At 39.6% G+C, this 14369-nt stretch overlaps 8 protein-coding genes and 1 non-coding gene across 9 annotated transcripts; 6 read left to right on the forward strand and 3 right to left on the reverse strand.

The window, feature by feature from the left end:
* Positions 1-151: 151 nt before the first annotated feature.
* On the forward strand, positions 152-719 carry BDF20DRAFT_799811 (NUDIX hydrolase domain-like protein; the record flags this gene model as incomplete). The annotated part of the gene is made up of 3 exons (XM_053076348.1): positions 152-336; positions 408-427; positions 490-719. Coding segments are annotated over 3 exons (435 nt in total), but the record flags the coding sequence as incomplete, so codon positions are not given.
* A 568-nt stretch (positions 720-1287) lies between these two features.
* BDF20DRAFT_875875 (actin-2) lies at positions 1288-3164 on the reverse strand. The gene is made up of 5 exons (XM_053081345.1): positions 3054-3164; positions 2924-2989; positions 2170-2843; positions 1914-2049; positions 1288-1839 (listed from the first exon to the last, which is right to left on the reverse strand). Exons 1-5 carry the CDS (start codon positions 3072-3074, stop codon positions 1609-1611), a joined length of 1128 nt encoding a protein of 375 aa, XP_052935903.1. The 5' UTR covers positions 3075-3164; the 3' UTR covers positions 1288-1608.
* Positions 3165-4021: 857 nt separating this feature from the next.
* On the forward strand, positions 4022-4095 carry BDF20DRAFT_t100. Its single transcript has one exon. It is a non-coding gene; the product is annotated as a tRNA-Val (tRNA).
* A 1274-nt stretch (positions 4096-5369) lies between these two features.
* Positions 5370-6839, forward strand: BDF20DRAFT_836404 (uncharacterized protein; the record flags this gene model as incomplete). The annotated part of the gene is made up of 3 exons (XM_053078951.1): positions 5370-5412; positions 5488-6524; positions 6594-6839. The coding sequence occupies 3 exons, from the start codon at positions 5370-5372 to the stop codon at positions 6837-6839; spliced, it is 1326 nt and encodes a 441-aa protein (XP_052935904.1).
* BDF20DRAFT_578095 (mitochondrial PGP phosphatase-domain-containing protein) lies at positions 6706-8273 on the reverse strand. The gene is made up of 5 exons (XM_053075791.1): positions 7739-8273; positions 7555-7673; positions 7384-7477; positions 7082-7314; positions 6706-6974 (listed from the first exon to the last, which is right to left on the reverse strand). Exons 1-5 carry the CDS (start codon positions 7827-7829, stop codon positions 6843-6845), a joined length of 669 nt encoding a protein of 222 aa, XP_052935905.1. The 5' UTR covers positions 7830-8273; the 3' UTR covers positions 6706-6842.
* BDF20DRAFT_906546 (uncharacterized protein) lies at positions 7978-9318 on the forward strand (the record flags this gene model as incomplete). The annotated part of the gene is made up of 5 exons (XM_053083290.1): positions 7978-8229; positions 8290-8425; positions 8500-8594; positions 8703-9140; positions 9256-9318. The coding sequence occupies 5 exons, from the start codon at positions 7978-7980 to the stop codon at positions 9316-9318; spliced, it is 984 nt and encodes a 327-aa protein (XP_052935906.1).
* Positions 9319-9351: 33 nt separating this feature from the next.
* On the reverse strand, positions 9352-9712 carry BDF20DRAFT_913938 (uncharacterized protein; the record flags this gene model as incomplete). Its single annotated transcript, XM_053084126.1, has 2 exons — positions 9352-9427; positions 9519-9712. 2 exons carry the CDS (start codon positions 9710-9712, stop codon positions 9352-9354), a joined length of 270 nt encoding a protein of 89 aa, XP_052935907.1.
* A 543-nt stretch (positions 9713-10255) lies between these two features.
* On the forward strand, positions 10256-12334 carry BDF20DRAFT_906547 (uncharacterized protein; the record flags this gene model as incomplete). Its single annotated transcript, XM_053083291.1, has 7 exons — positions 10256-10483; positions 10565-10621; positions 10697-11202; positions 11270-11361; positions 11431-11852; positions 11927-12108; positions 12184-12334. The coding sequence occupies 7 exons, from the start codon at positions 10256-10258 to the stop codon at positions 12332-12334; spliced, it is 1638 nt and encodes a 545-aa protein (XP_052935908.1).
* Positions 12335-12944: 610 nt separating this feature from the next.
* On the forward strand, positions 12945-14247 carry BDF20DRAFT_913940 (acyl-CoA N-acyltransferase; the record flags this gene model as incomplete). Its single annotated transcript, XM_053084127.1, has 6 exons — positions 12945-12959; positions 13036-13269; positions 13360-13449; positions 13519-13668; positions 13736-13829; positions 13904-14247. The coding sequence occupies 6 exons, from the start codon at positions 12945-12947 to the stop codon at positions 14245-14247; spliced, it is 927 nt and encodes a 308-aa protein (XP_052935909.1).
* Positions 14248-14369: the final 122 nt, after the last annotated feature.

A 14369-nucleotide genomic window follows, 5' to 3' on the forward strand; every position in this document is an offset into this window, starting at 1 on the left:
ATAAGGTTCATAATGAATAAATAATTCGCCGATAAAATCATCGTGTGGGGTTGGTGAGCATACTACGACATAAATTTTGGCAGTTGGCCTACCTATTATTGTCTATGCACATCTTTTTATGCAAATGCCTCCAAATTTGAAACCCATATCGTTTGACGCTCATAGCTTGGCCCTCTTTAAGAAGAGATTACTCAACTGCCCTCGGTATAAACTGAAATATAAACCGGATGCTAAAGACGCAGCCGTGCTGGTTCCTCTCTGTGTGGTAAATCATAAGCCTAGTATTCTGTTCACTGTCAGAAACTTGAACATGAGGGTTCATCGAGGCGAAGTCAGGTAAAAAAGTCGACATCTTGTACTCCATGGCTGGCATTGCAACCAACTAAAAAAAATTACTTTTCTATCAGTTTTCCCGGAGGTAAAACAGGTAATTACTGTCAAGAATGTGGTCTATTTTTCTGGAGGTGGTCACTTAGATATCTTTTATAGACGAAACCGACAGCTCGACTGAGTTCACGGCACTAAGAGAAGCACAAGAAGAGATAGGTGTTGACCCAACCTCCATAGATATATTGGGTCGCTTTTCGACACTGCCAAATAAGGATGGCTCACTCAAAGTCCATCCCTATGTGGGCTTCATCAAGGATGAGGTTAATCTGACCAATTTCAACCAGGAAGAAGTGCATGATGTATTTACGGTACCAGTCGACTATTTATTGCGGCCAGAAAGTCGTGAAACAAAGATGTTTAGAGATAGCAAATTAAAGTATACTGTGTTTAAAATGCCGAAAGAAATTGGTCCTGAAAAAGAGATCTGGGGATTGACGAGTTTTATTTTGGATGGTATGTTATTCCTCTTCCAGAGAAATAGAGACTGTTGTCTAATACACTGTCTTTCATAATCAACACTGTAGGTGTTCTAAGAAAATTATTGCCACAAGACTATAAATAACTTCATGCTGTACTATATGTATTTATTGCAAAGGTTTAAAACTAAAATTAAAAAGTGAAAATTTACAGGCGCTTTTCTTTTACACATGCCTCTAGAACAATTGCTATCAACAATATCAGTTGATTTGAGTAGGTTTACACAAAATAATGTATCATTTCCTGATCAAGTACAACTATTATTGTATTCTATACCTCTCTCATTCATATATAATATAACGAATTTACTAGTATTTAAGGTGTGATGGTTATATGAGCAAATCACGCCCAACATCTCATAAAATATAAGAATGCAAACCTGATTTTAGCATGGCTCTCATCATTGTTCGCTTTTCGTAAGCGGTGAGGTTCAATTGCGTACACTAAATTAATATAAAAAAAAAAGAACTTTAAGCAACTCTTCAAACAAAGATCACATTAAACATGCCTTTAGTGTATCGATGATAAGCTGTCACATACAGTAGTTCTATTCACAAATGGACGTATTATTGTCATGAAAGGCAATAGTAGAGCATAGGTTGATTATGTTCTTCCTTGCAAGAACGGACTGATAGAAAACCAGAAAGGTAGTATTTTAACAAAGTTGAGGAGCTGGTTTAAATGAATTTTAGAGTATTCAGACTTGACTAAGGTAGTTTATTACAAAAGACATTCACTTTATTAAAAGCATTTCCTATGAACAATGGCAGGACCAGATTCATCGTATTCTTCCTTCGATACCCACATTTGTTGAAACGTTGACAAAGAGGCTAAGATGGATCCACCAATCCAGACCGAATACTTCCTTTCTGGGGGTGCTACAATTTTGACTTTCATTGAGGAAGGGGCGAGATGTACCATTTCTTTTTGTACGCGATCTGCCAGTCCAGGATACAGGGTCGTGCCTCCCGACTGTCCATTCGAAAAACAAAAATCAGTCAGTTTCTATCCTGCTTCTTTGCCAGTATTTATATTGCATACTCTACCAATACAATATTAGGGTATAAATCCTTACGAATATCCACATCACATCTCATAATGGAATTGTAGATTGTTTCGTGTATGCCAGGTCCCTCGAGACCCAGCAGCGATGGTTGAAATAGGGCTTCAGGAGCCCGGAAACTTGTCAAATGAAAATCAATGGAACAAGTCAGAATGCATGTATCGAAATAATATCTCTCTGGCATTAGGGCCTCTCCCCTTTCAACCATTTTATAGAGGCTTTTTGTACAAATGAATTACCGTTGATTACCAACGGTGCAGTGACGGCCGTCAGGTAACTCGTATGCTTTCTCCAAAGATGAAGTCTGTTCCGCCGTTAAGTTTTCCTGTTCAAAGTCAAGAGCTACATAGCATAATTTTTCCTTTATATCACGAACAATCTCCCTTTCCGCCGTTGTAGTAAATGAGTAACCCCTTTCAGCTAATATTCGTACCAAATAATCAGTGATATCGCGGCCAGCCATGTCTAGCCTAAAAATTGCATGAGGTAGGGAGTATCCTTCATAAATGGGTACCGTATGAGTGACTCCATCACCTGAATCTAGAACTAAACCAGTTGTTCGTCCGGAAGCATAGAGCGATAATACAGCTTGGATCGAAACATAGAACGCGGGAGTATTGAAAGTCTCAAACATGATCTGAGTCATCTTTTCACGATTTGATTTCGGATTCAACGGTGCTTCAGTTAGCAGCACAGGATGCTCTTCGGGCGCTACGCGTAGTTCGTTGTAAAATGTATGATGCCAGATTTTCTCCATGTCATCCCAATTGGTAACGATACCATGCTCAATAGGGTACCGTAAAGTTAAAATACCACGCTTCGATTGTGCCTCATCGCCAATATAAGAGTCTTTTTGCCCCATACCGACCATAACACCCTGATGTCGAGGGCGACCTACAATGGAAGGAAACACCTTAATTACAGACAGCGTTTTGAGTACACCTCGTCTAAAAGAATGTCGCTTTTTATGTTAGAGTTTCTCCGTATACTTACAGCTCGAGGAGCGTCGTCGCCTGCAAAGCCTGCTTTGCACATACCAGAACCATTATCTATAACTAACTATACGATGAATTGATTTCAATTTTTCGCCCTCTTTACTATAATTGACCTTAATATGGCTTACGGCAGCAATTTCACCCTCCATGCTAAGTGTTAGAATAGAGAATAATTGTTTAAAAAGACAAAGGAAACGAAAAAGAAGATAGAAATGATGGTACCCGGCCTTTAATACTTTTGCCAAGGTTTTCTTTTTACGCTAATGGCTGTTATTCGAAGAAGGCTCGGCGACCGTATAAGTTTTGTAAGATTTTCTTGTCTTAAATTCAAGCCAAGCATTGGTTTCGAGTAATAGTATACCAGCAGCAATATTCGTTCATATTGAGCACGAATTCAAGAGCATGATCTGCAGGAAAGCCAAGAGATGAATACCCGCCACAATCGGATTCAAAAAATTTTACCCCCAAAAAACGAAATTCATACTGAAATTCGGCGCCTTTTCGGCGTCCTAGCATGTAAAAATCGATTAGCAGCTTTGATGCACTGTCAGCAGTAACTTTTCACTACAATTCATAATATGCAGAGCTTTCCTGTTTACTCCATATTCAATTATAGCACAATAACAACTCAGTTTACTTTGCAGTTTATAGCATTCTAAACTCTCAACATTTTTTCTTTGTATAAGCTAAGTACTTGATGGCTTCCAATTTTCGAGGAAAAAATAAATAATCAAGCGATCTCAGTAACACAAAAAAAAATTAAGCATAGACTTCAACAAATAAAATATGATCGAAAATGATCCGAAAAGGTATATGGCACTTAACCGTAATATGAGTAACGAAGTATGGAAAGCAATTGTAAAGCACAATATACAATCGGAAGCATTACACGGTGAAAACATATGGCAGTGTGTGTAATCATATAGACTGTCTATGATCCGCGTGTTTGGCTCCTTTAACAAAAATTCATCAGTCGGTATATCAAAACTACACCGATAAGTTTCGGCGTTAAACATAATGCGGTCCGACCAATCCACGTGAGCTGCTTTATAACAAATCACATATTTATTACTAAGCAATTTTTTAAATATCAAGTGATTCCGTGGTGTAGTTGGTTATCACGCCTGTCTAACACACAGGCGGTCTCCGGTTCGAATCCGGACGGAATCATATTTTCCATAACTTTTTTTTAGAAACGTCTAATGAAAGTCTTGGTTTTCTTTTCAAAGCGGCTATCTTCATGTTTCTCCAAGAACATGAATTTTCAAAGAAGTTTATAAACGACTCGTAAACCGTCATTTCCCCCCTTTTTTGGTTTAGGCAAAAATGAGATTTGAATCAAACTATGGAACAATTATTGTACGCGCTGTATGATAGATTGATAATAAAAAGTGAATACCTGATGCAGATGTATGTCTGCTTTTTTTTTTTTTTTTTGGTTGCGTGCGCACATCATTATGGTATTTCAAGCGATTTTGCTAGAAAACATGATTTAGTACAACGGATACTGTTATTCACGCAAGTTCCAATGTTACGTATATGTACAGCAGTTGTACGCATTCTTTGCCCACAATTTTTTTCTTGGTCTTTTTAATCCTATGTTTGGAGTCTATTTGTTTCTCTTTAATACATTTAGGTAGGCTTTAAAGATAAGACCGATGTGTATACAACTGTTGGCTGGTTCCCGCATGACAACTTCTCTTTAATTTGCGTATCATTTCTCTTGAGGTACATTTAAAGTATCAATGTCAATAGATGGGGGATATACTAACTTTCCGCTATTAGAAGGTACTATTTGAAGCGATTTTTATGTGTGTACAGTTTGCGATAGTCAATTATTATCGCCGTCATCAACATACTGCCTACTTCATTCTTGTAACTCTCTTTATAAGTATATATATATATGGCCGTTCAATCTGTATCTTGCCCACTGTTAACAATGCCTGATCTTCTCATCATTTTCACGTTAAAAACAGCATATGTATATTAATTCTTGGATATGACGGTATTGCGGCATACGAATCATACTGATATAGTCAGAATCCTTTTTGTAGTTGGCAAGGACGCATTTTTAACCGACAACATGTCTATGTATATGTATACATAGTACACAATGTAAAGCAGAGGCTCTGAACAATAGCAGGCTCTACCATTTGACAACCAAATACGTGTTTGGTAATTCACTTTACTCGCGTGAACCGATAACTCAGACTTTGACATTAAAAATAGGAAAAAAAAAAGGTTCTTCTTTCCCCTTTGTTTTCCTTTTTTATTGACCTTTCTTATTTATCTAATGCCGAAAGAAAGAGCACCTATATCCACCAGAACACGAAACAGAAACAAGATACCTCCTTCATCCAATAGCGAACTAATAGAAGGTGACCTACCTGTGATTTTATCAGAAAAAAAATCCTGTCTGCCCATACTAACAAAGGATTTATCTCATGATATCAGACAATAGAGAACGGTCAGTAGCTGCAGTGTCAAGTAATATTTGCAAACGAGTAGTAATAATTGGCTCATGATGGATAATTATATTGACCTCCCTCCCCATTTCGGCAGTAGATCCTTCAACAGAGAACTCATTGACATTTTCACCGAGAGGTGATCCCGAAATCTACTTGGATGAGCTGCACACCGATCTCTCTTTTGTGAGAGGGACGAACGACGAGAGAGCTGACTTTCTGAAGGAAGAGCAAGATAGAATACAGCGAACATTCGGAGAAGAATATAGAGCCACTGTGAAAATATCGACATTTTACCAAGCACAAGTGTCAGCACCCGTATCATCCAAACGCACCCGCCACCATGAAGCGAGCAAAATGAACAGTAATACATCAGATTCACTCGAATCTGTCAAGAAAGAGAGGGGAAACAGTCGACGGCCGCCGCCTTCTCGTACACGCACCCGAAGCAGAACACCCATTAAACTATCGACACAAACGCAACAGCCGTTATCTTACATTCCAAGCAATGACGAACCATTGCAGGAACATTTGTCAGACTCCACTGTGTCACTTGATGAGGACGAAAAGCGAAGCCTATCCAATGCATCTCGCCTATTGAAAGGGAGCAAAAAAAGACGTTCGCCGTCGACCCAACCCAGCAAGGCATGCTCAGCTGCCGTGCCGGAGAATAACTATTACTCGCAGGGGAAAAGCAAAGCAGGCTCCCACACTATTTCTGTGGTCTTTAAATCAAAGCTTCCCGCCCTTCAACGTCATGGAGGGTCGAAAGGGAAGAGCTCAACAGAAAGATCGACAGCCGACGAGGATTCTATTCATGTACCCCTCAGCAGCCCATTACCGGCTGGCATGGATGCAAAAGAGAAAGAAAAGGAATACTGGAGACGACAACGCCGCGTGTTTGTTTACAGTCGTTTCATTACGAACGAGGAGGGTTTACGCATCGCCCAGTCAGTGTACGATCATACAGTGACATCGCCGACGGATCGTGCAGTCACATCGTTTCAAGGCAATATTGCCAACTTTCGTACAAAGCTGAGACGCATTTTGGATGGCATGAATGATAAATTTCAGGTTAGAAAAGCCGATCTGACAAATGACGAAGAAGACCTTTATCAACGCTTAGCACATCAGGTAAGGGAAGCCCCATCCACACAATGTTTGTCAAAACTCGATTGACCGTCTCATTCTCCCCCACCACAGGTGGACGTCTCGGCACTGAGATTGATATGGAAACACTGGATTGCGGACCCTTTTGTCGATGTCAACGCCTTTTACGCAGATACGGATGCAGTCAACTTATTGAAGGATGTGACAGTAAAACTCATTATTATTCATTTCAAAGAGCAATTCCATATATACACGCCAAGACAAGCGCGTATGAAGATGAGAGCATTAGATGCAGTAACACGAACATTGCGCCTACCAGACGCTACCGAATATGCCTGATCATCAGTCTTTATTCCGATTAGTATAGACATTCAATACAGCTGCCGCTTCAGTATTATTTACAGCGGGATGTGGCGGCGGCTTTACGTTCATTTGTTGTAAAAACCGAATCAAATAATGTTCCATACGACGAAGCTAAAAAGAAGCCAGAGTTTGTATATAATTAGTTTTCCCATGATGCATATATTTCCTCTAATATTCAGTACATATCAATGATCCATTCGAGTAAAGTTCATACTTACTACCAGCGCAGCTTTATTATCTCCCCTTTCTGTAATGATCTTACTCGTCCATATAGTCAAATTACCGTTTCTATTTCCGAATACAACGTCGGTCAAGATACGGTCGCCCACAAAGGCAGTTTGATGAGGTTCGATGGGACGGAAATGCTGGTACAAAGAGTGTCCACCGGCCGGCTTTTTGTCTTTATGCCTCAGCACAGATACACCCAGTGATTTCTCTACATTGCTGGCTTGTATTTTGTCCAAAAAGTGTTCAAAATCATATCTTTAGAACAGGCTGTCACGAAAAAGGCTATACTTATCTTTGTAATCTGTATCGTCATTTGTCCCAGCCGAATTGGACACAATAATGATTTTATCCTTTGTGAAAGCTGTCAAACAATTTTGCCAAGCTCCCTAATGGTTGGAAAGAAAAAGTCGATCAGGCATCCTGGGGGGAGGGGGTGTAAGGCCTGGTTCAGAACAATGTTCACCTTCAGTGAGGGGTGTATATCAGAAGCATAAGGGGCTGTCAAGCAGTTGTCCTTATCAAAGCCGATAGCTTTTATGTTGCCGTACTTTTTCAAATTCGTAAAGTTGATCTGTCTGATGTCTATGGGGTAAAATATTTCATTCGCCAAACATTCCAAATGAAAAAAAAAAGACTCTATTTTATACCATCGACAATCAAATGAGGCATAGCCAAGCTTGGGTTGCATAATACTCTAAATGTATTGAGAATGCCTGAAAAGTTGAAACTTTGAACCATGTTCAGAGCAATAGGGATCAAGAAAAAGCCAACTACCAAGGAATTCTCTCACACTACTTTAGCCCGCAAACTTCGGCTTCAGGAGATAAATTGATTTTTTTTTTTGTGGACATCTTCAATAGCTCACTCTTTCAACAAGATCATTTTCATGAGCTTCTCTCCTTGGACAATAGCGGTTGTTGCTTTGAGTGCAGCAGCAGTCTTCGTAGTGGGTGCAGACTTTGTTTACCGCAGGGTCACAAGAGTGCCTTTTAAAGCAGCAGGAAAACACTGCTTTATTACAGGTGGAAGTACAGGTTTAGGAAAAGCGCTAGCCGTCGAACTCGCCAAAGAAGGCGCGGATGTGTGTATCGTAGCCAGAAGAATAAACGAGTTGGAAAGTGCGGCAGAAGAGATCAAGGTAGTAGATCAGCATTGCATTGCTCTTGTACAAATGCCAACATACCTTTCTTTCATTTAGGCCAGTTGTTTGAATGAGAGTCAAAAGGTTATTTGGATTAGTGCGGATGTGACGAACCGAAAGGACGTTGAGCGTGCTTTTGACGAAGCGAATGTGAAAATGGGCCGTAATCCAGACTTTGTATGTGCTTGCGCAGGTAAAAACTCTAGAGATAAGAAACCGATGCCGAACTGACCACTAACAAAAGCAACGTTTGTTTGTTTTTCAAAGGTGCTTCCTTCCCTAAATTTTTCCTCGACCATACCATGGAAGAGTTTGAAAAGTTGACCCATTTAAACTATTTAGGTCAAGTCTATGTAGCGCATGTAAGTCTCTTTCACCGCCTCACCTCGATCGCGCTTGGATAGAAAAAAAAAGTTTAACGGGTCTATTATGGTTTCTGTAATGTACGTATCATACTGACGTATGTTAAGCAAGCAGCACAGAGGATGAGAGATTCTCATGTAAAGAATGGAAAAATTGTTTTCATTTCCTCCATGTTGGGCATGCTCAGTTTCGCAGGATGGGCTACCTATGCACCTACGAAATATGCTATTCGAGGATTGGCCGATACACTGCGAAACGAGCTTAAAAGATACAATATTGGCGTTCACATCTTTTTTCCAGGTGGCATTGAATCACCCGGCTTTGAGACTGAAAACTTGACAAAGCCGGAAGTGACAAAGATTATTGAAGGAGCCAATACTCCACAAACGAGTGAAGCCTGTGCGAAATCGTTGATGAAAGGTTTACATCAAGGCCAATACATGATCGTAACAGACTTTATAAGTGAAGTTTTGCGTTGTGTCGTAAGAGGTGTTGGCCCAACAAATAATTTATTGATGGATTATATACTTGCTGCTGTTGGACAAGTAAGTTACGTAAAAGAATGGACCAAAAAAAAAAAAACCTCAAGGAAACTATGAATGTTGATTATTTTTTGTTTTTTTCGTTTGTTCTTTCCATGGCTATGCTTCCTACGTTTAGCCTATCGGTTCTGCTTACGCGCTGTACATGGATTATGTAGTGAAAAGTGCTAAATATGACTAAGATTTTCTTTGGAAGATGATAGACTGTTGGTGTTTAAGTTTGATGCGATTTTTCGCCATGTAAATCTGCAAATCCTAGGTTTCTCGTATCTTCTTCATCCATTAAACCGCTAAGTGGTTCCCCGAGTGATAAACAAATATATAATGATTGAGTGGATACACTTATAAAGAAAAGCCAACGTATAAGTGAAGCTACTTTACTTTTCCATACGACATTTGAGATAGGCTTCTGAGAATTGTCTGCATAGACCGTTATTGTTCTTATTTTCGCGCAGACATTTCACATAGTCTTTCATAAACGTCTTGCATTCACCGTCATGGTCCAAGGGAAAACTTCCTTTCAAAGGAGGTTTTCCAGGTGACGATTCGACATTGGGAGGTCTTCCAAAACTCATTTCGAACAAGTCGATCGATTAGTATGAAAGACAGGAACAAGGGCATTTCCCATATGGATGAAAAGGGTGTTGTCACCCGGGCAGTGACAAAAAAGGAAAATGCGAGATTTTTTCTTCCCCCGATTCAATTTCCTAAAAAGAAAGAATTGCATAAGGGGAACAGGGCAAAACTTTTTTTTTTTGGTTAATTTTTCCACACTTACGCTTTTTCTTTTCCCTCTTTGCCCAATTCAGAACAACATGTCAGCATCAGTGGAAGCACTTGTCGAAAAATGGCTTTCCGTGGATAAAGTAAGACAATAACGGATGCCTCATGTAATGTCACTAGGATTCCTAACGCCCTATTTGAAAACTTTCAAAAGAATGAAGAAACCCGTAACGAAATATTACAGCTTCAAAAAGAGAGCAATGTAGCAGAACTCGAAAAACGTCTCGGCAGTCGTATTGAGTTTGGCACTGCTGGTAATGACTTTTTGTCCTGAATGTGCATCGTAGAGGAAAGCTTGCTCATAACTATCTCACCCTTTAGGTCTTCGTGCGAGAATGGAAGCTGGTTTCTCGAGAATGAACGATTTGACAGTTCTTCAAGCTTCTCAAGGTTTAGCTATGTATATGGAGAAAACAGTTGAAAATGCCAAAGAGAGAGGCGTGGTTGTCGGCCATGATCATCGTCACCATTCTGACAATTTCGCCCGTCTTACGGCTGCAGCATTTATCCAACGTGGGTTCAAAGTGTGGTATTATAAAGACTTGGTTCATACACCCTTAGTGGTAATGTTACGCTAAAGCCTTTTTGTAAGCGGGTATATTTTCCAATGGTTGTACTAAAAAAAAACAATTTTATCTGCTTAGCCTTATACTATAAAGAAACTAAAAGCTGCTGGTGGTATAATGATTACTGCATCACACGTAAGATTTCTATCTTTTTCTTTTTTTTCTTTATTTGTGAAAAAGCCAATTGATGATCACACTCATTTATACCAGAACCCTAAAGATGACAATGGTTACAAAGTCTACTGGGAAAATGCATGCCAGATTATCCCACCTCATGACGAAGGTATTGCCGAGTCCATCTTGGAACATCTCGAGCCTTGGGATTGGAACTACGAACTCGTTTCCCAGAGTCCTTTGGTCAGTGATCCCAAAAAAAAAGGTGTCATTGATGCTTACTTTGAAGAAGTAAAGAGCCTTTGCCAAACTAGACAGGACAATGCGTCCACCGATGTTAAATTTGTATACACCGCTATGCACGGTGTAGGTGCACCTTTCGCCAAACGAGCTTTTGCCTGTTTCGATCTCCCAGAGTTCACGCCTGTGGAAGCCCAGATCCAGCCTGACCCTGATTTCCCTACCGTGGCTTTCCCTAACCCCGAGGAAGGTAAAGGAGCGTTAACATTAGCGATGGAAACAGCGGATAAGGTCAATGGTAATATCATTTTAGCAAACGATCCTGATGCCGATCGTTTAGCGATTGCCGAAAAGCAACCCAAGTAAGTCTACTACATCTATTGACTTTATTTGTTTGGGTTCTCACCTTGTTTTGAATCATTTCCTTAGTGGAGAATGGATTATTTTCAACGGTAATCAGATTGGTTCGGTTCTGGGAGCTGCATGTTTCGAGAAAGCCATTGCTGCAGGCAAGAAGCCAGGTAGGATGAGGGGGGGGGGTCAAAAGCAATCGTTTGATTGTGTTTCTTAGGTTAACACTTTTTCTATAGAGCAATTGGCGATGGTAGCCAGTACTGTGTCTTCCAAGTTTTTAGCTCGTATGGCTGAAGTGGAAGGCTTCCGATTTGAAGAGTCTCTCACTGGGTTCAAATGGATCGGTAATACAGCAATCAACCTTGAGAAACAAAACTATACGGTTGTGTTTGCGTATGAAGAAGCCATTGGCTTTACGATTGGTGACATTGTGAAAGACAAGGACGGTGTCAGTGCACTTGCTTTCTTTTCCGAATGGGCTGTTCAACTCTATAAACGCGGTATGACGGTTTATGCTTATCTTGAAGAATTATACAAAAAGTACGGCTACTTTGTGAGTGAAAACTCGTACTTTATTTGTGACGATAAGCAAAAGATTTCAAAGATCTTTGATCGTATCCGTTACGGAGACGTGAAAGAGCAAGACAGCACTTCCAAGGTTTGTTTTTCTATTTCTTCAAAGAATTTTTTACCTATACGAAACCAACTTTTTTTTTTTTTTTTTTTTGATAGACGGGATACAAGTTGCATTATCCTGCCACAGTGGGAGGACATAAAGTCATTGGTATCAGAGATTTGACTGTAGGCTACGATTCCTCTGTCAAAGATACTGTACCTACATTGCCCGTGTCGGCCTCATCTGAAATGATCACGTTCCGTTTGGAGAACCACACAGTATTCACTATCCGTACAAGGTAAATCTATGCGCACCCTGCCTACACTTACTTTTTGAAGGCTTATCTGATCGCATGATGTTTTTCTTTTTATAGTGGTACAGAGCCAAAGATAAAATATTACTCAGAGTTACGTGGTGAAACAGAGGAAAAAGCGAGAGCAGATCTTCATCGTGTTGTTGAAGCCATTGGTGACGAATTGATGGCATACCAAAAGAATGGCCTCGCAAAGAAAAAGGAACAATAAACTCGAATGCTTGGGTTACCTTTTGCCTCTATTTTCAGACTCATTTTAAACATCCGCCACACAGCCTAAGCCAAGTTGGTTTTTCTTTTTCTTTTTTTTTTTTTTTTACCTTGGACATTTTTTGTTTTTTACTTTTTGCGTCTGAGAGAGAGAGAAAAAAATGTTCTCTTTTTTTTTCCTTCTTTGAGCCGCACTCTGCCTACAATAACGACAACAGTGAACACACAAAAGGCTGGGTTTTTTTTTATTAAAAAAAAAGAAAAAAAAGAATAAGACAAAACTGTATATAAAATAATCATAATAATAAAAAAAACGCTTTCAAAAAAGCAAGTGATTTGCCGTTGATGCCTGGCGAAAAAAGAGCAAGCTCTGAAAGTTAGTTTTCCATTCACTTACGCGTTTTTGCCGCGAGATCTAAACCAATATTCCGTTTTTTTAACCTGTCTTTTCTCTTTCATGCTTTTTCATCCTGCATTAGTTGATGAATCTTGTCCCAAAAAGAAATCGAGACTGAGTAAGAAGAAAGGCAATGCTTTCCCTCGATTGAAATTGTAAACATTAATCTTGATACCCTCCCCCGTTGACAATAGATTCAAAATCAGTCTCCAAAATGAATGGTAGCATTGTAAAGACACGATGGTTTTTTTTAGTTTGTTTTTTTTTTCATTTTTGTCATGGGCTGATGCTGAGATTATTGTTAGGAAGAAACAACAACAACAACAAAGACGGTTCGTAGAGCGACTACACCACCGTTGACGACGAGTTCAGAACCACTACCAGCCAATGTCAATAAAGTAGTGTATGGTCAGTTTGAAATGGGCGCGTGGTTCTACTCTCCTTACCCCGCTGATTTCGGATCACTGATGGATCGTCTTTACATTTGTGATTTCTGTTTGCGTTATATGAAAAAAGATACCCAATTAGCCAGCCACAAGGTTAGAAGAAAAAAAAAAAAAAAAAAGAAAAATCATATTTGAAAAAAAAAAAAAACTCATAAAACTTGCTTCTCCTATTTGTTCTATTAGCTACATTGTAAAGCCAAAAAGCCACCAGGAAGGGTGATTTATTCGAATAATGATTTAAAAGTATACGAGGTAGATGGTCAAGAACACAAGGTAAAGAGCAAAAACAAAGATGGTGAGTGCAGCAGACAATGGGGACTCACAGGAAGGTTACTTTTTCAGCTTTACTGTCAAAATTTGTGCTTGCTGGCCAAACTGTTTTTGGATAACAAGACGCTGTATTTTGATACAGAAGGCTTTAATTTCTATGTTTTAACAGAACGCAACAGTAGAAACAAAAGTGTGGATAATATGGTTGCTTATTTCTCCAAGGTAACATACATGCTGTACCCCAAGTGAGGACGAATCCATTTGCTGAGCCCCTTGTGTTTTTCATTAGGAGAAAATATCCTACGACAATTATAATTTGGCCTGTATTATGACCTTACCATCACATCAGAGACGAGGTTATGGGCGACTGCTGATTGAGTTGAGTAAAGTGCCTAGGTTTTTCAATGGCAAGGTCGGTTGGATGAGGGCACTGACCCTTTGTTTTTCTATTGGATAGGTTATGAATTTTCGAAACGCGAAGGCAAGATTGGATCGCCAGAGAAGCCCTTATCGCGTTTGGGCAGCCTAGGGTATCAGTCGTACTGGTCGTCTACGATCCTCGCCTCGCTGATTCATTTTGAAGGAGACGTCACGATTGATGAGATATGTAAAGAGACATGCATCCATAAAGACGACGTGATAGACACATTGGCAAGACTAGACTTGCTTTGCTATCGTAAAACATTGGCCGATGGAAGACAAAACATTTGCATTACGCATCAAATGATAGAAGATACCTTGACCGAATTCAATATTAAATTGGGCCGCAAATTGAATCCAGAATGCATCAAGTGGAAGTGAAAGAAGTGAAGCCCCAGCCTCCACAATATATATATAACTTGCTTTAGCCTTACTATTTACTATCGTTTACTTAAACATACATATATACATCTCTATTTTTTACATCTATTTATGCTCTTTCT

This window comes from Mycotypha africana (assembly GCF_025528875.1).
Source record: "Mycotypha africana strain NRRL 2978 chromosome Unknown BDF20scaffold_6, whole genome shotgun sequence".
Classification (NCBI taxonomy): Eukaryota; Fungi; Mucoromycota; class Mucoromycetes; order Mucorales; family Mycotyphaceae; genus Mycotypha; species Mycotypha africana.

Coding starts and splice junctions, on each gene's coding strand:
- BDF20DRAFT_875875 (XM_053081345.1), bottom strand. CDS start 3,074: ATGGAGGGTGAAATTGCTGCC. Junction 2,844..2,923: donor GCGACGACGCTCCTCGAGCT/GTAAGTATACGG, acceptor TCTGTAATTAAG/GTGTTTCCTTCCATTGTAGG. Junction 1,840..1,913: donor TATACCCTAATATTGTATTG/GTAGAGTATGCA, acceptor TCGAATGGACAG/TCGGGAGGCACGACCCTGTA.
- BDF20DRAFT_578095 (XM_053075791.1), bottom strand. CDS start 7,829: ATGGTTCAAAGTTTCAACTTTTCAGGCATTCTCAATACATTTAGAGTA. Junction 7,478..7,554: donor ATATACACCCCTCACTGAAG/GTGAACATTGTT, acceptor TCCAACCATTAG/GGAGCTTGGCAAAATTGTTT. Junction 7,315..7,383: donor TGACGATACAGATTACAAAG/ATAAGTATAGCC, acceptor TGGACAAAATAC/AAGCCAGCAATGTAGAGAAA.